Source organism: Primulina tabacum, chromosome 5, assembly GCF_025594145.1.
Source record: "Primulina tabacum isolate GXHZ01 chromosome 5, ASM2559414v2, whole genome shotgun sequence".
NCBI lineage: Eukaryota > Viridiplantae > Streptophyta > Magnoliopsida > Lamiales > Gesneriaceae > Primulina > Primulina tabacum.
Genome location: NC_134554.1, coordinates 17,599,478 through 17,624,012, shown reverse-complemented (window position 1 = coordinate 17,624,012; position 24,535 = coordinate 17,599,478). Strand labels below are relative to the sequence as shown.

At 34.9% G+C, this 24,535-nt stretch overlaps 2 protein-coding genes and 1 pseudogene across 4 annotated transcripts in view; 1 reads left to right on the top strand and 2 right to left on the bottom strand.

The window, feature by feature from the left end:
* Positions 1 to 5,788, bottom strand: part of LOC142547177 (ABC transporter A family member 1) — a 29,372-nt gene extending 23,584 nt beyond the window's left edge. The window contains exons 1-9 of one of the 3 annotated variants that reach the window (XM_075655329.1): positions 5,630 to 5,782; positions 5,161 to 5,294; positions 4,576 to 4,655; positions 4,300 to 4,471; positions 2,572 to 2,654; positions 1,941 to 2,157; positions 633 to 856; positions 443 to 503; positions 217 to 303 (exon numbers count right to left, since the gene is read on the bottom strand). In XM_075655329.1, coding sequence (XP_075511444.1) covers positions 217 to 303; positions 443 to 503; positions 633 to 856; positions 1,941 to 2,157; positions 2,572 to 2,654; positions 4,300 to 4,471; positions 4,576 to 4,655; positions 5,161 to 5,274 — 1,038 coding nt within the window. In that variant the 5' untranslated portion in view covers positions 5,275 to 5,294; positions 5,630 to 5,782. Of the gene's footprint in view, positions 1 to 216; positions 304 to 442; positions 504 to 632; positions 857 to 1,940; positions 2,158 to 2,571; positions 2,655 to 4,299; positions 4,472 to 4,575; positions 4,656 to 5,160 lie in introns of all 3 variants that reach the window. The other 2 variants (XM_075655330.1, XM_075655328.1) reach the window with 2 other exon arrangements.
* A 1,513-nt stretch (positions 5,789 to 7,301) lies between these two features.
* On the top strand, positions 7,302 to 12,861 carry LOC142544205 (magnesium-chelatase subunit ChlH, chloroplastic-like; annotated as a pseudogene).
* Positions 12,862 to 13,873: 1,012 nt separating this feature from the next.
* On the bottom strand, positions 13,874 to 24,003 carry LOC142547176 (putative glycosyltransferase STELLO2). Its single transcript, XM_075655326.1, has 5 exons — positions 23,792 to 24,003; positions 17,361 to 17,975; positions 15,929 to 17,168; positions 14,868 to 14,994; positions 13,874 to 14,422 (listed from the first exon to the last, which is right to left on the bottom strand). Exons 2-5 carry the CDS (start codon positions 17,809 to 17,811, stop codon positions 13,958 to 13,960), a joined length of 2,283 nt encoding a protein of 760 aa, XP_075511441.1. The 5' UTR covers positions 17,812 to 17,975; positions 23,792 to 24,003; the 3' UTR covers positions 13,874 to 13,957.
* Positions 24,004 to 24,535: the final 532 nt, after the last annotated feature.

Here is a 24,535-nt window from a genome sequence, read left to right as displayed (position 1 = left end):
ATGACTGAATGTCCTCGTAGCATATTCTTCCAGGATTATAATCAATTTAGTAAAAGTTAAGCTGTTAGTCAACATCTTCTAGTGAAATACAATATGCAAGGTAAAAAATCGTATATCCCTACTGCTGACTTGGAGATTTACAACTTTTTCCCTTCAAGATGATATATTACAAGTAGGAGAAAAACAAATCTATGTGACTACAATTATTACTCAAACCTGCAGTGCGTAAGTTAGAAACCACGAGAGATGAAACATCTCATCTTTTAAACCCATCATGTAGAGTCCTTCCTTGATCTTCTGCTCCTGGTGTAGCAGTCATTAAAAAGGTAAGCAGAAAAAGTTTTGAGAAACATGTTCACTACCCTGGTAAAGTAAAATAAAGGCAAAGAACAAAAGGTGATCAAGAATAAAAGAATGATCTCCCTAGAAAGGAGAACAAAACCTTTTCAAAAACGGAATAACTAATCAGTTGAGAAATTGGATACAGAAATCCCAGCAAGTACCTGTTGAATAATGTATAGATGTTAAAGGCAATAGTCATAAATGTGCTAATCAAATATCATACAAGAAGAATAAAATGTTGAACATCATAAATCAAGAAAACGGTCCAAAAACATCAAACATGTACATACAGCACTCCCATGACTTTCTTGACGATGGACTGGAACTCGTCATCAGTGTATGCACGAGTTGGAAAAGGGACGAGTCTTATACTTGAAGGGCTAAACTGCGTCCAGGGTATGAGTTGCGTGTGTGACAAAGGTGACTCCGAAGGTGATACTAAATCGTTGGTGTCTATGTTTGCCAATCGTTGTTGTTCGACGTAGATTATGAAGGAGTCCAGGACTTGTTGAAGCTGTAAACAAGATTACGCAAAAAAAGAGCAATAGCTTAAGAAATAACACAAGTTCGCCGTCCACGAAAGGAAACCAATTAGAACTTATCCATGGGCTTACCAACTTGAAGTCAAAATCTTGAAAACAAGATTGCACATAATGATTGTTATTAGTTATTAACGATATTAAGAGAAAGTAAAACTATGAAATCTGTCGCAATATGTTCCAGAGAAGAGTTTATCTTTGATTTCCGATCAACCATCCAGTCCATATAAAGAGCTTCTCTGAGTCCACATCATTGAATAAATCAGTAAATTACTAATTAATACTGCACACCAATTTCTCAAGCTATTCCAACCAAGTTTAACCACACCTAAACAGACTTACTACGCGGCCAGCATATCACCTAGCTAAGACACACCAGTCCGAAAGCATCAGACAGTATGTTTCTAACACCCCGACTTTCCAGGAGTATAATTTTTCCATAGAAAGCTGGTTCGACACAAATGTAATTTGTGTAGATCCACGAGATGATAATTCTTAAAGAGAACTAGAGATCCACAAAATGGTACTTCTTAAAGAGAACTAGAGATACCAGCAGCACAAAGTAAAAAAGAAACCAAAATTATGAACTTAAGCATCCCAAGGCAGTCATCAATCAAGTATTGCTGGTCAGCAAGAAACAACAGAGCGATTAGATGATGTCCTTCAAAAGAACAATGTTATGTTAGCCAAAATTTATTGATTGACTGCAGTGGATGTTGGTTTTTCTACAACAAAAGACCACATGAGCTAGTTTAGTTCTCGGAAGAGGTCAACTTTTTATCTCACTTTTCAATGCTGACCGCTGATAATTTCATCTGCTATGCAGACCTAATCCAAGACATTGTTTACACATGTGATGCCCACTGAAAATTTGAAAAAATATTGCAAGGATGTCAATGAAGTAAGTCAAGTTATTGCTAGCTTTAACATGACGTTTAAATTTGCATCACGTCCACAACCATGTACTGAAAAAAATTCAGCCGTCTCAACTTTCAGATAACGAAACGTCAACAGTAAATTAGTTCCTATTAAAACAAAGCATGATAAATGAGAACATACAGTTAAGAATCCACTGAAGCTGTACTGCAGAATTGGTATTGTGTTCACCCCCAATTCCAAGTCATTGACATATGGACCATTGACATCCATTATGGATTTAACATCTGGAAATCCAGAAAAAGCCCATGTATGGTTCAAGCGTATGCTATAATCAAACACCTTAGGCCCTTGATCATGAAACACAATAGCTCCTTTAATTTTTGGGTTCGTGGTGTTCCTACAAACAATGAAAATAAGTCTAATTTCTTCTTTCAAAGTTCCATTAGAGCATGACAGAACTGCAAAAAAAATTTAAGGAAAAAAGCTAAAATGGAACTTTAACTCATAAAAAATTGACCAGATATAAAAATTGTTGAATCATAACCAAGATGTTTCCCTATTTTTCAAACAGAGGAACAGATCTGGTTTCTCGAAAGTTGTCTACAAGATGAAATTCTTAAAATATGGACAGATAACTTCAGGAAAAGAAAAACCAGGGCAGTTAAATTTAAGAGGGGGGAGGAAATAAACAATGTGATTCAAGAGCACCAGCAAAAATCCCTTCATTGGCTATAGACACTTCAAGGGATGAATTGTGATTACCCCCCAGCTGCCTATACTTGCACAAACAATTAAAGAAACCAAAACTTACTTCACTTGATCATCGGCACCATACAGGTCTGAGCGTATGTATGTCTCAAGCTCTTCCTCATCTTTGTAAATTCTTGATGTCAACTGGATTACAAATGAATTATTATCATCATCATTATATTAAATATTATCCTAGTTGAGTGAATAAAGTAAAACTGGTCATATCATAAAATTTGAAACCAGAACCTTTTTAAACCTATAAAAATATATACCCTGAAAGCAATCCAATAACCTAATTCCATAACGTGCTTGGCCATACAAGACAAACCAAAAGTTTCATATCATAGACATAATCATGATCGCGCTATAATTACAACAAACACCAAAATCGACCAACAGCAATATGCATTAAAAATGGTATCTGCTTGCTTAAAACTTGAAAAGAATAAAGAGGTTAAGACAACACTTACGTAATAAGTCGATCATTACAAGTTGAGCAAATTTCCAGTTTGATCTAATAACCCTAAAGCAACAAGTTATTTTTCTTCTTTCTGATTGATAAAAATTTCAAGGTGTAATAAGTCCAGGAATTTTTTAAACCAACTGTTTTGTCTAGATAAATAAATGGAAGTTGGTATTATGTTGTATGATTGATCAACGAAATGTTTGAATCACTACTTTCAAAACCATAAGATAATGAAAAGTGGGTCAACAAAAGTTTCGCATGAAAACAGTTGCCCTCATTTATGGACCCAAGACAAGGAACGTCGACTCGAAGATTTAATTAAATATTCAATTCCTACAAGTGTTGGATATTAAATGGTCAGACATAAAGAGAGACCAACTTAGTGAAATATATTGGAGACTACATTTGCAAGAGTTAGAACTCACAATCTTCTACTCTAATACAACCGCCCACCAATTTGCCCCATCACTCCCCTACTTATCTTTTGCTCCACGAAAATCAGAAACCTTTGCAACCGCCCGCATTATTTATCACCTTTCCTAATAAAACCAAATAGTGGAAATACTCTTTGTAGCAACCAGAGGAATAAGTTTCTTTAAAAGCACAGGCTTAATCGTAGTGAAAGGAAATAGCTTTGAAGGAGTCCAGGTCTACTCGTAATACTCATAAGTCGATAGGGATTCTTGGAGGAATTGTTCATAGAAAAAGGATGTCCCCATTAAAAGGTATGGGAGTACAGGCAATGGTGGAAGTTGTAATGACGTCGTCACATAACTACAGCAAAAAAGAAGTGTGTGTTTTCTATTCTTCTTAACCTTAACAATCTTCTCAGTTCAGAGTTGCCCCTCAGGGCTCAGTTACGATGCAACGCTGACTAAAACATAAGGATATTAAATGGAAATTTAATCTCAAAGATTTTGTGCAAAATAAGAAGCTATAAGTAATAAGTTAGTTAAAATAAAACCCAGAAATCGTGTTCAAAAGCAAAAACAAAATGTTGTAGAAAGCATTAGATGATGATACTTTAACAAAACACCGAAATTATAATATGTGGAGTATGAAAGACACTTAAGACGATGCAGAAATTAGCAAATTATTATTTTAAATTATAAAATAATAAAGGAAAACTGAAACAACAATGAAAACCACATTTTATAGCAGTCCAACCAAACCATCACCAAATAAATCAGAAGATCAAAACTTATAAAATATAGGGCAATTGGCACTAGAATATATGAAACAAATTTAGATTGCAGACAAGAATAGTTGAGAGAACATGGAAAAGAATGAATAAAAATTTAATCATAAAGCAATAAACCATACCTTGAGCAGAGGAAATTTGATGGACAATATGTTAATCATCATCCTGGTCTCACTTGTGTCGGGTGCAAATGCCAAATATTCATCATTTTTATATAATAATTCTAAAATTTGATTGAAAGGCACAGACTTGCCATCTTTTCCGACTTCAACTAGCATGTCCTTTCGAATATATCTGTGTTGGACTTATATTCAAATTCAAAATAAAAAGCAAGCATATGAACTAACAGTAATAATTTGTATCCAATGTCTCGGTCAGAGTCAGAATAAGAAACGTACGGTTGTGGTGGATGTAGCTTTGTATCAACTCTCATCCTCACGGCCATGAGCAGCAACATAACAACAGTAGGAAGTAATATCTACCCATTGAAATGAAAATAAACTAATAAACAATACTTTATAGTATAACCACATAAACATTCAACTAAGAACATAATCAATGTGATGAAAACCTCTCATAGGCATTAACAAAAAAGATAAAGAAACAATAGGGAGTACAACAACCGAACAAGAGAGAAAATATCCCAGCAAAATTGTAAAACCTGGATTTCATGATTCAAAAAACCTTCAACTCCCACAATTGTGAAACGACAAAGGATTTATATGTGGTATAAGCATGTTGCGAATATTCCCTTACCCCAAAATAAAGAAGTTCTGAAACCCAAACATAAACCAGACAAGGGAGAAAAAGAAAATCCAATTCATCACACAATAAACTCCAAGGTTTCGAGAGATTTCAAATCCCACAAACCATGTGATATCAAAATGATGCTTATTTAACAGATATAGGAATGCAAATATGTAATCACATAGAAATCTAGGAGTGTGTGTGTGCGCGGCCGCTCTGGATAGAAAGGTTAAGACCTCTGCACAGGTGATGAATGGGTGGCGTATCTTGAGAAGCCAATTCTTTCGGAGCATGGCTTTCAATTGTCTTCTTGAAGACCCCGTATTCATTTTCTCTCCGTTCTTCTCCATGGAAGAAAGACTTCACCACTCTAATCAAAAAATATATAAACCGCACAGCTCACAGGAGAAACCCACGAAATATCAGAGAATACCATCAACCATCAAATCAGAACACAAACATAGAGGACTTTGATTCGACAAAAAAAAAACTAAACTAAACCGTCTAGAAGACACACCCCCTGGGAATCCCAGAAACCTAGAAAAGCTAATAAAACGTACAAGAAAATTTATTAAAATAAAAAAAAACTACACAAAAGAGAGCGACTGGAAAAGCACCCAAGAAAACACCACACAAAGAAGCATGATACTGGAAACCCAAGCAACGCGCGGAAAACGGAGGAAAAAGAATTAAAGAGAAACCCACACAAAGAAGTACATAAGATCAACCGGGCGGCGTGTGGCTGCCTGTGTATTTCTCAAGACAGAAAAGGTTGAAACAAAGAAGTGAATTAGAAGATTGCTTATTTTGGCCGTCGCAAGTGTGGGGAAGACGTGCCTTGTAGGACGTTCGTCGAAAACTAATTAAAAGCGACTCACTTTTCATTTATGAGGCAAACGTCAAGACGGTGTTAAATATATATATATATATATATATGGGTTCTAATTATATATTTAATTAATATTCATTTGTTATACAATGTTATAATATTATAAATAAATATTTCAAGAATAAGTTTTAATATAATGTGACATTAGTTAAAATCAATAACTAACATTTAGCGGTTATGAGAAAAGGTCAAATTGACAAATACGATTGCGGACACTCGTAATTATTACAGTATACATGTAATATCTATCGAACAAAATATCCTCTCGACTCTTTAATAACTTTGTTTTCTAAGGAGGGGGGGGGGGGGGGGGGGGGGCGGCGTCGTAAGAATATCTATCATTTACACATAAAAATATCATCTATTTGAAATTTCTGATTTTATTAAAGATACCCCACTTTCGAGCATGGTGGTCGGTTGGTATAAAATGGTAGTTCGATTTATTATATTCTTTTTTAATTATTTGATGCTAGGATGGTAGGATTTGGCCAGAGTCTCCGAATATGCTCTTGGGATACGATGGATAGAAGGACTCTTACTAGAGTCCCACACGGATATCAGGACATGGACTCGAATCCGAATGAGAAAAAGACTGATTAAATATTTTATTAAATGTTTGAGGAAGAGTATTGTAAATTTATTATTCAAAATAATAGTTTCTTACAAATAGTATCAGATTGTTTTAAACTCTCTGGAGATTTTAGAGAGATCTAAAATAATGTATAAAACTATGACAACCAGCTATACTATATAGAACATAAAATATCTTTTGGTACCGAACCCTTATTTCACAAAAATGGGAAGGTCAAATTAACGTCAAAACCTTTAATCGACGAAGAAAAATTATCAATGTGATTAAAATTGTCTCAAAAAAGAAATTCAGCTAATGACAATTACAGAAATGAGTAACGTTAACATGTAACATTGGAATGATGTGTCACTATCAGTTGCAAATACATTAAATATTCTTCATCAAAGCATTTAATGTTTTCTTTGCTAGCATAGCTTTGAATCTCGTTCTTTGAAGAGTTGCTGCTGAGTATTCTTTTGTGTCAACTGTTTTTATCATCAGAACTTGTAGGATATAAGCAATCTTTCTTTTCTGAGATAGTAATATAAATGCTTATCAATATCAAGACTGGTGTAGGACATGGTTGACTTGTAGCGGTGCAAAATCATTGAATGTTCTGAACCGGTCAGAGAATGTCTTTTATTAAGTGAGCAATAAATAGCTCTTTAATGATTCGATTTAAATCTTCGAACAGCCGGTTGGGAAGTTTCTTTAATAAGTTTGAACTTCTTCTGCTTCATACGGTTGAATAGTAGGCGGTCTGAAATTCAAGCGGTTGTAAGTTTAGACGGTTGAACTGGTTCCTGTTATACACAGAAGATTGCAGTTGTTTCCTGAAACAGTTAACTGCTGTTTTGATTTTGTCGATCACCAAAATTATTAGATAATAGTAATTCCTTAACACTTTGGTGTAGATGATGGGGATGACCGTAGCTTTCAAAAGGAATAATAAGAAGAAAGTCTCCATCGGCCATTTTTGCTCTCAAAAAGGTTTTTAACAAATTTTGTTTTCTTGATCTCAAATACAAAATATCTTCTATACTTTCTAGTGCAAGTTAGAAGAGAAACAAATATTCAAGTCGTGGACCGGATTAGGAGATCGAAGAAAAGAGTTCTTGAAAAAAGTTCATAGGGAAATTCAACAAAAGCTACATCCGCAAATATCGGAGTAGTTAGAACCAAGTAAAATTTCACTAAAAGTATATACTGAACTCCCTATGAATGTTTATTTAATTTAAACCATACAAGTGTCCAAGAAAATTTTGATTGATTATAATCTTGAGTATAGTTTGGTACATATAATAGGATAAACATGTGATATATAATATAAGTCACTCTCTTATGCAGTGTACCAAACTGTTCATTGAATTATATACCGACTGATTCTTTCATGATAACCGTGTTGTGGTCTAAGTTTCAAATTTGATTACTACCCGCCTGGAATCATAATCATCTTGTTCTTTCTGCTTTACTCAAATGAACATTCAAGCTCTGCCGATGCTATAACGTTTCATTCAGAGTACATTTTTCTTACAGTGTTCACCATTTACAGCAAAACTTACCTGCCTAATTTATCATATGCAGACAGAGAAGAGGCTAGCGATTAGGTAGTATTCAGTTTCCCCCAGACAAAGGCAATGTTGGAACTACTACTTACCTGAATGTTTTTTCTTCTATTTACTCTGTCCTCGAAGACCTAAAAACCGATGGCTATAGTGTCAAGAATCTTCCAGAAAATGTTGAAGCCTTAATAGAAGACGTAATTCACGATAAAGAAGCTCAGTTCAACAGCCCAAATCTTAACATAGAGTACAAAATGGGGTGTGAGGGAGTACCAAAGGCTAACTTTGTATTCCTCTTACCATTCGTTTGTTGAGAAAATATTTAAAGCTGATGTTGTTCTTCACTTTGGGACTAATGGTTCTTTTGAATTCATGTCTGAGAAACAAGTCGGAATGAGTGATGTTTGTTACCCTGATAGCCTTATAGGGAACATCCCGAACGTGTTTTACTTGCTGCCAATAATCCATCCAGCAGGAGTTATGCAAACACAATAAGTTATTTGACTCCTCCAGCAGAAAATGCAGGACTTTATTACAAGGGATTGAAGCAGCTAAGTGAGCTTATTTCTTCCTACCAATCACTTAAAGACACGGGACATGGATTTCAGATCGATCGTGAGCTCCATCAGCACGGTTCGGCAATGCAATCTTGACAAGGACGTAAAACCTCCTGAAGAAAGGGTTGAGATTTCGGCCAAGGAGCGAGACCTTGTGGTTGGTAAATTTTATTCCATGATTATGGAGGTTGAATCATGGTTACTTCCATGTGGACTTCATGTCATTGGCGAGCCTCCATCGGCTATGGAGGCAGTGGCTACTCTGGTCAATATCTCTGCATTAGATCGTTCTGAAGATGGGATTTCTTGTCTGCCGGCAATATTGGCTGAGACTATGGGCCGAGAAATTGAGGATGTCTGTAGAGGAAGTGACAAGGGCATTTTAGAGGATTTGGAACTACTTTGACAGATAACTGAGGCATCCCGTGGCACAATTACCTCATTTGTGGAGCGAACTACTAATAAGAATGGGCAGGTTGTTGATGTTGCTGACAAACTTACGTCAATTCTTGGTTTTGGAATAAACGAGCCATGGATTCTGTACCTGTCGAGCACAAAATTTCACCGGTGCCGATAGAGAAAAACTCAGTATTTTGTTTCTTGTTTCAATTCTTAGAGGAATGCTTGAAGCTTGTTGTGGCGGACAATATATGAGTTGGGAAGTTTGAAACAAGCTTTGGAAGGAAAATATGTCGAGCCAGGCCATGGAGGAGATCCAATTAGAAATTCGAAGGTTTTACGAAAGAATATCCACGCCTTGGACCCACAAGCTATTCCTACGGCTGCAGCTATGCAGAGCGCAATGGTGGTTGTCGACAGGTTGCTCGAGAGGAAAAAGTCTGAAATGAAGGGAAATGTCCTGAGACTATTCCACTTGTCCTGTGGGGAACAGATAACATCAAGACATATGGGGAATCACTGGCTCAGGTACTGTGGATGATTGGAATTAAGTCAGTTCCAGATACTTTTGGGAGAGTGAACCGCGTTGAACCTGTGAGTCTTGAAGAGCTTGGAAGACCAAGGATCGATGCAGTCGTCAACTGTTATGGCGTGTTCAGAGACCTTTTCATTAATCAGGTATTCAGACTTTCTTGGCTTATTTTATAGTTATAACTTTATCCATTTGTCATTTTCATGGCTAAGTTATTTGTACATAGATGAATCTCCTTAATCGAGCAGTGAAGATGGTTGCTTAGTTAGACGAGCCCGAAGACCAAAATTACGTCAGGAAACATGCAATGGAACAAGCCAAAGATCTAGGGGTTCATGTACGTGAAGCTGTATCCCATATCTTTTCAGATGTCTCGGGCTTGTACTCCTCCAATGTAAACCTTGCCGTTGGAAATTCGTCCTGGAATGACGAGAAGCAACTCCAGGACATGTACTTGAGTCAAAACTCGTTCGCATTCGACAGCGATGCTCCCCGTGCAGGCATGACCAAGAAAAGGAAGATTTTTGAGATGGCTCTTGTTGTTTGGGGTATTCAAATATGAGAGGATAAGCAAGAAGAAAACAAATAAATGGCTTTGTAGAGGCAAGTGTTGAACACTTTCTCCTTAAGAAGAATTTGCCCCTCACAATGTGCTAGAGGTTGGTGGCAATCTTCTCCCAAGATACAACTACAACTCTTGAATAATGAACACTCAAATATTCAAGTTCTATCACAAGGAAATGAAGGAACTCTCTCTTGAAGAAGAAGGAAGAAGACAGTATGCAAAATGATGTTATGATATGTGTAATCTATTTTCATTTTCAAAAATCAATCATTTAATGTTTTTGTGGGGACCCGAACCTAATCCATCTTCTTAATCATTATTAGGAATCAATATAACAATTAAGAAATGTGGGACATAAATTTTTTTTCTTAAAATGCAAATGCGGAAACGTAATGTACTCGATCTGATATACATGTCAATATAAAAGTACAAGTCTTGTACAACATTTATTTATCTTACACTAAAGTTCAGTCACTATATCAAGTACTGAAAGTCAAGCTATTCTAAGTCCAGATCTCCACGCTAATCCTGAATCTCTCATTCTCTTCGTGATCCTGATCCTGCCCCACCTGTTGTCATGCACACATACAAACAAGACAACAGCCGGATAACTCCGGTGAGAAATATATCCCAGTATAAATAATGTAAACATGCAATCATATAAAACATATATAAAAAGCATGAAACAGATATCAATAACATGTATTAAATCTGAAAGACACGAATCGATATAAAACTGTAAATCAAACTCTAGACTCATTATCTCAGACTCGACTCATTTCTAATCTAGGGATCCCGATCTGAATAAGAACGCATCACGATTAATCATTGGCGCTCGGGCGGTCAACAACTACCGCCCGGGCGCCACATCTTCTGTCCGAAGCATATTTTGTTGAACATTGGCACTCGGGCGGTCACTTTCTGCCGCTCGGGCGCCAATAGTTCTGCCCAAAACTTGTACAATTCATATGCTTTGCCCAATCTGGTCTCGGAATGGCCCGGCTATAATCACATCAATTCATAATCAATAATCTCAGATTAATAGAATCAAAATCTCGGGCATTACATTTCTCCCCCCTAAGATACGATTTCGTCCCCAAAATCACAAGCAATCAAATCTGAATATCAGAAAGAAATGTATAACAGAAGCTGAATCAAAATACTCACATAAGTGAAATAACTCGGGAAATCTCTGTCTCATGTCTGACTCTGTTTCCCAAGTAGCTTCTTCGATGCCATGACGAATCCACTGAACTTTCACAAGCGGAATAGTCTTCGTTCTGAGTTGCTTTTCCTTTCGATCGAGAATCTGAATTGGCTTCTCGAAATAACTCAGTGTCTCGTCCAGTTCGGCCTCGTCTGGCTGAATGACATGTGAAGCATCAGAGAGATATTTCCTCCTTAAGAATAATTTGCCCCTCACAATGTGCTAGAGGTTGGTGGCAATCTTCTCCCAAGATACAACTACAACTCTTGAATAATGAGCACTCAAATATTCAAGTTCTATCACAAGGAAATGAAGGAACTCTCTCTTGAAGAAAAAGGAATAAGACAATATGCAAAATGATGTTATGATATGTGTAATCTATTTTGATTTTCAAAAATCAATCATTTAATGTTTTCATGTTAAAAGACATGATCTTTCATTCATAGGTGGTGTCCCTTGGCCATTGTAACTGATCACAATCATCAAACAATGCCAAGGAAATGAAAAACATCAGAAAATTCGAAGGGACACGAAGACCTGCAGGCACCCGCTCGCGCTTGCACGCGCGCGCGCGCTGCCGAGTGCTCTCTGCCGAGCGCTCTCGGTAGGCGCACGCACCCGCGCGCATGCAGGCGTGCCACTGGCGCGGGTGCGCACCGGCTACTGTACACGTGAATTTTTTTTTTCCTTCGATTTTCATCCCTTACACGTTCTGACTACTCGTTTAAGTTTTTTTCAACATTTGATGAACTCTTCTCGAGTTTATTCATAACCATCGAACTTAATATTCGTTCATTAAGCTTCGTTATTCGTTTCGAATTTTTCCAAATCAAACACATTGATTTATTTGCTTAATTTTCATTCATTAAGCATCAAAATTCCAACAGCTCTCAGCACGGCTGATGCTACATTCCAAAATCTTGATTCATCAGATATTTCTCTCTCTGATGTCAGTCATTACTTTGATTCGGACCCGACAAATCTGGTGCAGAACCTCGGGAAAGATGGAAAGAAGCCTAGTGCATGCATTGCTGATACAACTACAGCTAATGCACAGGTAAATTCCATGACTTGCCATCAAGAAATAAATAATTCATGGTTTTGCCTATTTCTCTGCTACGTGTGAATGGAAATTGTGTGTGTTAGCAATCAAGGAATTTAATTTATAATAATTAAAGATTTCCTACTAAATGTATCACGAGATTTTTTTTTCTTTTAATCATGTGGTTGCTGTCTTATTTCTCCATTATTATTAGTTCCTAAAATCGATTTCTACTATTTTTTTACTCAGCATTGTTTAACAACGTTTTCTTCATGATTTAGGTACCATATCTGAGACCGTTCGCCTTGATGCAAGGACTAAGTTGTTGAATCCAAAATGGTATGGAGGCATGATGGCGAGGGGGTCCGTGAGATTGAAAAATGCCTGACAAACACTGTTGGATGGAGGGCAACTTCTGTACAAGTCGACAAATATTGGTGTACGAAGAGGCAAACACTACTTTTATTCAGGACGAGCAAATGTTGAACAGACTCATGAGCACGAATGCAAATTCTTTTAGGAAGTTGGTTCACACGTTTTTGAAGCAATTGTACTCAGAAGTCGAGGATAAGATTGAAGGGATCCATCGTTAAATTCTTGATTCAAAACTTAGAGCCTGATTTTTTTCCCTCGAAATTGCTCGTTGTGTTCATTTTTCCAGGGTGGTTTGCTTTCATTTTATTTGTATGTAACCTGTAAGACATTGATTTCTAATAAATTCGAAGCTGTACTCACTGCCACCTGTCTCTAACACCTCAACGCCCCTGAAGTTTTGAATATCCACAAGACTACAACTATACTCCCTGGGTGAATATGGCAATTTTCAAGAAACATTGTACTTCTCGGGTAGGTGAATTCAGGTCAAGTCAAGTTTGAGTAGTAGCACCCCATTTGAGCTCAAATTGAAAGAAAAAAAGCACCATATATCGAGCTTGAATTTGTGTAGAGTACATTAAGAATATTTCTAGTTGAGCTAAACTAGCATTATTTTTGCGAGCATCAGTGCATCAACAAGCTCAAGCTTGAGTTTTACTGTTTTACAGAATATTGACAAAAAAAAATCCATCAATTTTGGGAAAAAAATTCGTCAAACCACACGATTAATTACACAACTCTAATACGCTATTTGTCACCAATACACTATTTAACTAGTAGGATAATGAAATATGTATGATATATCAATATATATGAATAATTAATGATTTATAACTCTATTCTTTTGTAAAACTTGAGTTAAATGATGAATAAAACAAATATGTATAATCATCTAATTTCTTATCTTTCGCACCAAACATCTTAGAGTACAAAATAATGTATATAATATCTCGAGCACTAGTAATTTATTTCACCTGTCTAATGCCTCAAGTATGAAGATATCCAACAATGATGATGAACTCAATGAATGCTTTCTGAGAAGAAAAGCTCATCTGTTGCTGGTATGAATACATGATGAATGTAAATTCCTCATCATATTACCAGTAACAAAGATCAAAACATAAACAAAAACTGTGGTTCTCCAAATTCTGTTTAAGTGAAGCTAGCTTTACATTCAGCAAAAATTAATACAAAAACAAATCTACAAGAAATGCTCCCTATTGAAAGAATAGTACAACAGATGGCGCAGCATACATATCTCGACCAAAGGGTATGCATTTTTCAATTCTCCCCTCTTCGAGACCTTCAAATTTTCCCAGTATTCAAATTTGACATCAAAATAATTCCATTAACAAGGGATCACCAGCTGCCATGATTCTGATCAGCTTAATAAAGTCCTGCTCACTTGACACATTCCAGGGGTGAACTGCAGGTACTTCGGCGGAGTAGAATGTGGAGTTACTCTGTGGCTTTTGCTTATATATCATAGAATCAAACACAGAGTCGTAATTATGGGGCATGTCCATTGCTAGAAAGAACATTGGTACAGCAACCTTGTGGTGGATATCTAGATCGCCCACTAGACTAACAAGATCAATAAAGTCTGATACAAAACGTCGGGGAACATAGAATACCTCGGAATTGCAGATTACAAGGCTTTGGTGATCTTTTACCGTTTCTTTGTGATTGACTTGTAAGTGGGCTGGCATCGTGACAACCACTTTTTTGACCAGATCGGCTTGCTTTGCGAACCAATCCGAGTTGCCAGCAATTGAGACACTAGTCCAAGACTTGAACACCTAGAGGAAGTAGTTTTTAGAAATTTGTAAACAAAAATCTACATTTTTCTCTCTAAAACAAATCAAAGTGTCCATAATATTATTTGATTATCATTTAAAAAATCCAACTCAAATCAAATCCGTCATATTCAAGCCTAAATTACTTTATTTGATACCTAGTGAGTTTTAATATATTTATCAATATTTAATACACTACAATCATAAATAAACGAGCTCAAAATTTCATCATATTTCAAGTCTTTGCTTAATAAAACTAAAAAAATTAGGTCAAACCAAGCGGATCAATCTTGAATCCTACCATTAAATTGTGCCAAACTTGAACTCGGTTCAAATCAGCTAATATAATTTGTGTTTTGAGTGTGAACTGAGCTCGAATACGAAAGTTGAGTAATTTTCAGTTCCATGTGTACTTTTGCACCTCTAGCATTGACAGAAATTTATTTACCTTGTTTGTGATCCAGAGCTTAGTCTTGTCGGCTTGGAGCAAGTTCCAGTAATTAAGAATAGTATCGTCTTGCAAAAATAAAAAGCCATCCGCACTGGTGTATCTATCAAATAATTTTGGCAAATTCCTGGAAAAAAAAAGATGATATCACATTATTATATATCTCGAAATGCTTTGGAAATAATTAGATGATACAAAAAAGATTAAAAAGTATCAGGACGAGTTTCAATGTCAACTATCAGCATACCATAAACTGCAGTAAAGAAAAACAAAAAACTTTTGCCCCCAATAGTTTGTTCAAACAAAGACACCAAAAAGAACGCCAACATTGGCCCAACAAACAAAAAGGTTAAATAACTCTTGAGAAATATGGTCGGTTGCAAGTTTCTAATCTAGGTTCGTTACAACTCACAACCATGGAGTGCACATTCCAAAACCTGATTCCAGTATATTCTTACGGCACGTAGACTAGACATCTTGACCAAGAAACATGACCACCAACAACATTCAGAAGAACAGGGATAAAAACAAAAGATGAACCAATCGGTGAAGTAATATAGTTTGGATTTGGATTGGATTTGGATTTGGATTGGATTGATGGACTTGAAGCTATGAATTCAAATCCATAATAACAAATTCATTGGATTGTTTGGACAAATACACTTGGCAATGAAGTTCAAATCTCAAATAGTTATTATTGGAGTGACTGTGGTTGATTTCAAATTCATTCCAACATGGAGTCATTCCCTCAAATACTTCCCCAAATCCAAATACAACCATAAGTTTCAATGGAAAGATTCCTAATATTTAACTTTTCTGTTGACGATAGGGAAGAAGCTTTTTATGGGTATAAAAGCTTAGGATTTAGGGATAGGCAATAAGCAAATGTTTAGGTTGCAAAACTATTAAATATGCTTACCTAAAGAAACCAATGTGTGGAATAACATTTTAATCAATAAGTACGCATATAAAATTACAGTAAACAACAGGAAAAGGAGGATGATTATCAATATGAATCTAAGAAAAATAAATTGAAATTAGAAATGAGAAGGAGAATTTACTTGTAAACATGGTCGGCATCCCCTTGCTCCACAGCAAGATCCACATTTTTCTCCACTGACAAAATTATAACCGTCTTAAATATCCTTCCATATAGCAATCTCCACTCTAATGCTGTACGTTCCACAGGTCCATAGCAGAACATTATGAGCACAACATTGCCAAAACTCTTCCTCCATGTTATCAAGTTCCCAATTTCGTAATTCACCACTCCCGTTTCTTCAACCCCAAGATGCACAGACGGTAACTTCTGTGGTACAAATTCCTTTCGATCGCCATCACCAATATTTGCTCGAGGCCTGTCGAGTTCAAGGGACATCAATCGAGGCTGCTGGTAACCAACAGAAAGCAAGTCTTGCAACCATGCAGCGGTGAATTTTAAGTCCTTCTCCGTCCAAAATCCTTCCTCGGCCATAACGTAACTTAGCTCCAAAATTTTCTCAAACAACCTATGAGTACTGGATCTCCATGCCACCAAGAACTTAATCAAGCGACCGACATTAACGTGAAGATCTTTCTCTTCAGAAAAAGGGTATGCTTCAATTTTATCATACCGGTGAACGGTGGGAGGATATACCACGACATACCCACCAACTTCCCACAAAAGCCTTTGGGCCCAATATCCCCTCAGTACATCCGAAGCCATTGTACTCACCGAGACCGGAAGCATCAACCCCCAAAATGCAGAAGAATGAAAAATAGTGTTGAAAGAATTTACCGGAACCATAGTACCTTGAGGTAACGCCACTTTAGAGGCATGCTCATCGAATCTAATGTCAAACCCTTCCAACGCCGATTTCCTAGTAAAGTAAAAAACCGAGTCCACATCAGGTAATCCATTCGAAATTCCCTGTTGAATAAACTGTTTCCCACCAAAAACCTCGGTATAAAATGTCTCATGTTCAATCTCACCGACATTTTCCAAGGGCAACCCCCTTGGCCAAACGGATCGCTGCCCAAAATGTATATAAGGGTTCACAACAGTCCTATTAGGATTATGGTGGCTATATTGCAAAATAACCTCCTGTCTCGAACCCTCCCCGACCAACTCAACGTCAAAATGTTTCCCTATATCATTATCGATCACATCACCTCGATCATCAACGTCAAAAATCTTTTGTGCACCATGCTGTATGGCAAATAAATACCCAACAGTTTTACGGACATAAGAATCAAAGGGCAAGTAATCGACCACTCTAAATCCCAGTTGAGCTTGCATTTCCAATGACAAATAAATAACACCTGTTAAAATAAACAATCATACAAAATGATTCTCCGTTTTCGTAACAAAAGAATCGTGAATACATTAATAAACTGATACACTTAATTTCATTCATACAAGCTGAATTTATGGTAAATTAGCAACTCACTAGTGTGCAGAAATAATCAACATTCAGCTAGTAACTGAAGATGAGCAATTAGCACAAAGAGTACCTTTCAATTTCCAATCCTCCGGGGTCTTGGAATTCCCAATCGCAAGAACCTGCCACCCTTTAATCTTTGCCATTTTCTTCAATGACTCGGAGGGATAACCCGACACCGAAACAACGATCCATTTCTCAGACAGAAAGGCCGAGAACGGGGTGACATTATCAACAATTCGGGGAATAGAATTCCAATTGATTTGAGGAAACTTGGGGCGGATTGAACGAGACTGAGTTGATTGAAGGCAGAGCAACGCCGCCGCGTCTCCCCCAGCAGTGTAGTAGTTTCGGAGGTAGAACACAGCGGCAACGGTGGTGATGACAAAGAGAATCGTGACGAGCTTGAAGATGTTCTCCGAAACCCATGTGGAGAAATAAAGATTCTTGGGCGGGAATAAACGGAATTTGTTCCTTGATCGGTGATTGAGGGGCTTCGGGGCATCGCGATCTTGGACCAACATCTGGGCTCAGTTTCGGATCCAGTGACAGGAAACCCACTGCCTAATGACAGTAACAGTGATGGCCGAATTTTTGACTGTGGAGCTGGATTCAGTACAACATCTGACTAGAGTCTGGTTGTTCCAACACAGAGTCCGCGTGTATTCGATGTGGGGAGAAGAGGAATCTGGGATCAGAAACACGTCGGTGGGATTTGCCGACAGAAAATGGGGTGGGGATGATGTTTCTTAAGGTTGAATCCAACAAAGTTCGGTGACAAGAACAGACTGGGAGACTGTCTTGTTCTTTAAGTTACCGTTATGCCTTGTTACTTGGATTTATTTATTTACTTTTTTTTTTGCATCCACCTTAAATACATAATAACAAAATTAATTATATTTCATGGATTTAAATATTTAAATTTAAGTCATAATTTGATACACATTATAGGATAAACATATGATATATAATATAAAGATAAGTTAAGCATAAATAAGATGTATGATATTAATATTTGATATGATTTTAATAAGAATGATTAAATTTATATATTATATTGTAATGACAAAATTAACCTTATCATAATAAATTTTATAATTTCAAAGTTATTGTTTGAGTTCATATTTCTTATCTGTTAATGCGTAGACAGTGCTTGTATAATTTATTTATTTTTAATTAATTTTATTTATTTTATAATATTATAATTGAGCCCTTGATTTCGTGAGTGAAGTCAAATATCAATTTTTAAAGTTAATCGAGTGATAATAATAATTATATTGAGATTTATAAAATCATTTATATAATTATCTCGAGTTCATTTATATATTTATCATATTATATTATATATAAAAATAAATAAAAATATTTATTTGATGGGGCGTGAAATGAGATAATGATAGTGTTTATGATTTTTATATATTGAGGGCAATTAAGTCATTTGTGGTGTTTTTTAACATTAAATTAAAATTATCACATCTCATAAAAAAGATATTTTATTCTTGTATAAAATTATTTATCACAGGGTACATGATATTATCATGGGCTTTCTAAAAGGTACCAAACGTGGGATAATGAGGATTATTTATCAATCTTTTTTTTATCCAGTCTACCAAACTATACCTTGATATATTAATACAATTATTTTATATAATACTGAATAACAATCACATTAATCAATCATCCACGTTCTCACTTAATTATGAAAATGAAATTAAAACCATGGAATGCAACGTCCTAACCTCAATAATTAAATATTAATTAGGTGAGAAATTGAAATTATTCGAGATCACACTTTGTAAATTTTCAACTATGATGTATAATCCTTCAGAATACAATTACGCATCATATGAGATAACTTATATTATTGATTTAGGTTGCCTTTAATTGGCTTGATATGATTGATTATCCAATTCAACTTAAACATTGAATCAAAATAACAATATTATTCTTAGGGGTGTCAAAAATGAACTTAGACACGAATCAACACGAAAAATATCGGGTCCGGATTGGGGTCATATTAGATTGGATATGAAAGCTAACCCCAAAAAATTAGGTTGGGTGATGTTGTGTTTGGGTTTATCTGAATTAAGAATAAGGTAACCGATGAATCCGAACTCACCCAAATCATTTATATCTTTTTTCATAACGCCAACATTTCATACGTTTTTATTTTAGGGGTAATGAAACCTGATACTGTTGAAGTATTGGTTTGTTGTAGAGATTGGTTAGTCAAACAAAAAGTTTAGCAGTTCGTCTTTTTATTTTCATTTTAAAATGGAGTTGAAAGATTTTACTTAAAATATTATGAATTTTGTTCATAAATAAGAATGTTGTATCATATTCTTTGGCCCTTTGTGTTTCGGCCATCAATTTTTTTTAAAAAAAAAATTCTTTCATTGATTTAATTCTAAGAAAATTACGGACATTACATCTCAGATTGCATGTGCGATGTTTATTTAAGAAGAATGTGAATCCTCAATACACTCTACCAAGAAAACATAAAAGTTGTTTGGTGGATATTGCATTCTTCTTACTCTTGAGTTTATTTATTCTAAGATAATTAAGATTTGATCAAATTTTCTAAGCATACAGAACTATGAGTGGAGAAATTAGTAGTGGAACAAGTGGTAGTAGGATGCATCGAAGCGGCTTTCCAGTGGCAGGGATCATGGAGAGAGATGCCAAGATTTCCGTGTTGATAGAGTTTGAAAACCGACATATCCCCTTCACCAAATGTTTATTAAAACTGAGTTGTCACATACTTGACGCTCTAAGAGAACACAAAACTCATATGAGACGGTCTCACGAGTCAATTTTGTGAAACGAATATTTTATATGGGTCACCCATGAAAAAGTATTACTTTTATGTCAAATTATTACTTTTTATTGTAAATATGGATATGATTGATGCGTCTCATGAATAAAGATATATGATATCGTCTTATGAAAAACCTACTCCTAAGATAATTGGGGCACTGCAGTAATGATATATCCATCATTGCATATGCGGAAATCAAGTTATCCCCGAAAGACAGAGAATATGGCTACAACAAAGCAAAATCACATTGGTACAAGTTGAACACACAAGTATTCATATTCATTTTTTTCATTGATTTTAATTTGGTGGCTTTCATTTTTTTCGATACAGGGCAAGATGCAGCAACCCACAAAATGTTGGATTTCTGACCAAATAAATCGGCATCTGAGCATATCAAGCACACTGGTTTTTGGCCCAACATGAATATTTTGAATATGAACGATTATAATATTATAATGACATGTCATCTTTCCAAGTACAACGACATTCCTCCAGCAAATACTGGCATGTGCTGAAACCAGTTATTAATAGGAAATTTGTCATCTGCCCAAATAAAATTACGCCATTAAATTTGTTGTAACAGTAACATGGTATTTTTGAAATTCTCCGTTAAATTTCGTTGTCATAGACTTCAATATGAATTTTGCCGTTCAATGCTTGTGAATTGAAATGATGATTTCGAATAGAAACATGACAAATTACAACTAAAATATTTAATGGTCATTCCAAAAATCTTATAAAAATTTAGCATGAACATTTATTATTATTAAAAAACAATTATAATATGATTAATGGAGGACGATTATAACTATTTTTATTGTTAAATATTTTGAAAACATGTTTGAGTGAATGAGAAGATTTGAAATTAATGGTATTAAAAATTTTCCCCCTAAAGCATCCAAATTCATATTGATATCAGTATTTTTTTCGTAATAAAATTATACGAATTAACATAGATAAAATCATGATCTAATACTTAACACATAATATAATGCGAAATTTTTAGTAACATATTATCGATTTAGATATATGCGTTACATGTGTATTCATTTCCAATTGTCTAAAAGTAGGCTTAATTATATTACTTAATGTTATAGGTTTAACTGATCTTTTACAAAAATACCCAAAATGGAACTGAATAAACCAATTCAATTTGTACATCATAAGTGACGAAGAGCTTAGTCTTTTGGTGATCATTGTCTATTTATTTTCAATTTTGAGGATAACATTAAGTAATATAAGCCTATTTCTTTAGACAATTGGAAATGAATACACACACAACGCTGCATATACCTAAATCGATAATATGATACTAAAAATGTCGCATTATATTCTTTGTAAAGTATTAGATTATGATTTTATGTTAATCCGTATAATTTTATTACGAAAAAAAATACTGATATCAATATGAATATGGATGTTTTAGATGGAAAATTTTTAATACCATTAATTTCAAATTTTCAATTAATATGACATTCATTCACTCTAACATGTTTTCAAAATATTTAGAAATAAAAATAATTATAATCGTCCTCCATCAATCATATGATTGTTATTGAATCATAATAAAAGTTGACGCTAAATTTTTATAAGAGTTTTGGAATGACTAGGGGTGGAAAAAATATCTAATTATCGGTATACCGAGGTGACCGTACCGAAAAATACCGAATTTATCGAAATTTTAGTATACTGAAATTTTCGGTACGGTATGGCACCGATACCGAAATTTTCGATATGGTAACGGTATGAAATTTGAAATTTTCGGTATATATCGAAATAATATATATATTAAAAAATATTTTTTTTGTATAAAACGATATATATCGATACCGTACCAAAATAAGGAATTTAACTTTTGTTTGGACTCATCATGTTGGAATAGTCCAAATCAAAGTTTAGTGAAGCAACTCCACTCATATTTGAGAATTTAAACTGTTGAAAAGTATTATCTCTATATCCTAACCTTACAGCTAGCTAGAGGACTGAATATTGAGCCTCGACTTGTTGAAAAGCTGATAGGTTTCAGAAATCACAAGACCTCAGACATTGTTGCAAATATAACAGATGAAGAAATCGCTCATGTTGCGGTTGAAGTTTATTAGTGTTTATTGATGTCTTGGATCTCCAGACACATGTTGCGGTTGATATTTATTGTCTTTATGGATTTGTTTTGTATATATCTTTCCTGGTCTCTTTGAATGTTTTGAGGGATTTGTTAAGTATTGGTAATCATTGGTCTTGAAATTACAAGAGAATGAATTTTTATATATATATTTTCGGTATGACGGTATTTTATCGATATCGTACCGACTTTTCGGTACCGAAAAGTCGGTAAGGTAACAGTATCATTTTTCTCATACCAGTATTTTCGATACGGTATATGGTATCTGAAATTTCGGTATGGTATACCGTACCGACCACCTCTACGAATGAACATTAAATATTATAGTTGTAATTTGTCATGTTTCTATTCGGAATCATCATTTCAATTCACAAGCATTGAACGACGAAATTATATTGAAGTCCATGACAACGAAATTTAACCGAGAATTTCAAGAAGACCATGTTACTATTACAACAAATTTAATGAGGTAATTTTATTTGGGCAAAGGACAAATTTCTTATTAATAACTGGTTTCAACACATGTACAATATTTGCTGGAGGAAGGTCGTTGTACTTGGAAAGATGACATGTCATGATAATATCATAATCATTCATATTATTTTGGGCCAAAAACCAGTGTGCATGATATGATCAGCAAATTAACTGGAGGCCAGTTTATTTGGTCAGAAATCCAACATTTTGTGGGTTGTTGCATCTTGCCCTATATCAAAAAAATGAAAGCCACCAAATTAAAATCAAAGAAAAAAAATGAATATGAATACATGTGTGTTCAACTTGTACTAGTGTGATTCTGCTTTGTTGTAGCCATATTCTCTGTCTCTCGAGGATAACTTGATTTCCGCATATGCAGTGATGGACATATCATTGCTGCAGTATCTCAGTTCTCTTAGAGCGTCAAGTATGTGACAACTCAGTTTTAATAAATATTTGGTGAAAGGGATACGGCAGTTTTCAAAATCTATCCACACGGAGATCTTGGGCAAGCTGTTTTGATGCATCCTACTACCACTTGTTCCACTACTAATTGCTCCACTCATAGTTTTGTATGCCTAGAAAATTTGATCAAAATTCTTAATTATCTTATAATAAATGAATTCAAGAGCAAGGAGAATGCAATATCCTCCAAACAATTTTTATGTTTTCTTGGTAGAGTGTATTGAGGATTCATATTCCTCTTAAATAAACATCGCACATGCAATCTGAGATATAATGTCTGTAATTTTCTTATAAATCAATGAAACAATTTTTTTTAAAAAAAATTGATGGTGGAAACAGAAAGGGCCAAAGTATGCAATTTAAAAAAAAAAAAAAAAAAGAAACTTACGTACACCCACTGTAAGCCACTTTTTGAAAAAACTCAAGCAAGAAAATTTATCTGAAACATTTACGTTGGGTTCATCCTTAATCTTCAACCTCTGTGTTTACTTTTGAAATTTCCACACCAGCCCACGCATGAGCTGCCCTCTGCACAGATTCACGCGTACACGCACACAAACACTCACACACACGAAGATATATATATATACATATAATTATATAAATAAACTCGAACAATTCTTACTGGAAATAACTTAAAGGCGCAGTCTCGTGAATCTTTAATTCAAAACGTGGATACATGGCATAACTTTTCAGGCATGATTCACGAGAAGATGGTTTTGAGATGATCCCGAATGTTGGAAGACACCCGAACGCGATCAAAGTCGGAAAAAAAAAACTGCACATTTCGACCTTCCTCTGAAAACCCTTTATTTTTCTCTCTAATGATTCTCACGTGAGGTGGGTTTTGGAGAAAGGTTTCCCTCCTTTTATTTTTATAGACTTGAAAAGTTTCTATTTCAATAATTAAAAGTGCTAAAATATTAAAATGGCAAAATATTATTTAAAGGCGAGCTTAAAAAATAAAAAAATATAGTAGAAAATTTTAGCTCACCTATAATCATTGATAAAATATTTATTATTCTCAAAATAAAAAATGGTCTGTCATTTCTAAAAATTTTACCTCACAAAAATCATAATTTAACCTTTATCGTGCTCAGATGTCCTCCTCCGAAAAATCGCCTCGAAATCATCTCCTGGAAATCATTAAAACTCTGTCGAAAATAACATTAAAATCCTTACCTAGAAATTTAAATCATAAAATAAATCAGTAAAAACAATTTAATTATCATGCATAAAATAAATTATTTTAAAAAATAAAAATGATTAGAAGACAAAAAAAAAAAAAGAAATAGAAATAATGGGAAAGACAGCTGTTAAAAAAGAAAAAGAAAAAAGAGAATGAATATGATATCGATGCAAAAAAAGA

Bases quoted from the DNA above. Each gene is read 5' to 3' on its own strand.
- LOC142547176 (XM_075655326.1), bottom strand. From the start codon at position 17,811: ATGTTGGTCCAAGATCGCGATGCCCCGAAGCCCCTCAATCACCGATCA. The intron at 17,169-17,360 runs GTACTCTTTGTG...TTATTTTAACAG, and splicing joins GGAGGATTGGAAATTGAAAG to GTGTTATTTATTTGTCATTG. The intron at 14,995-15,928 runs GTAAATTCTCCT...TTTTTTTTCCAG, and splicing joins GATGCCGACCATGTTTACAA to GAATTTGCCAAAATTATTTG.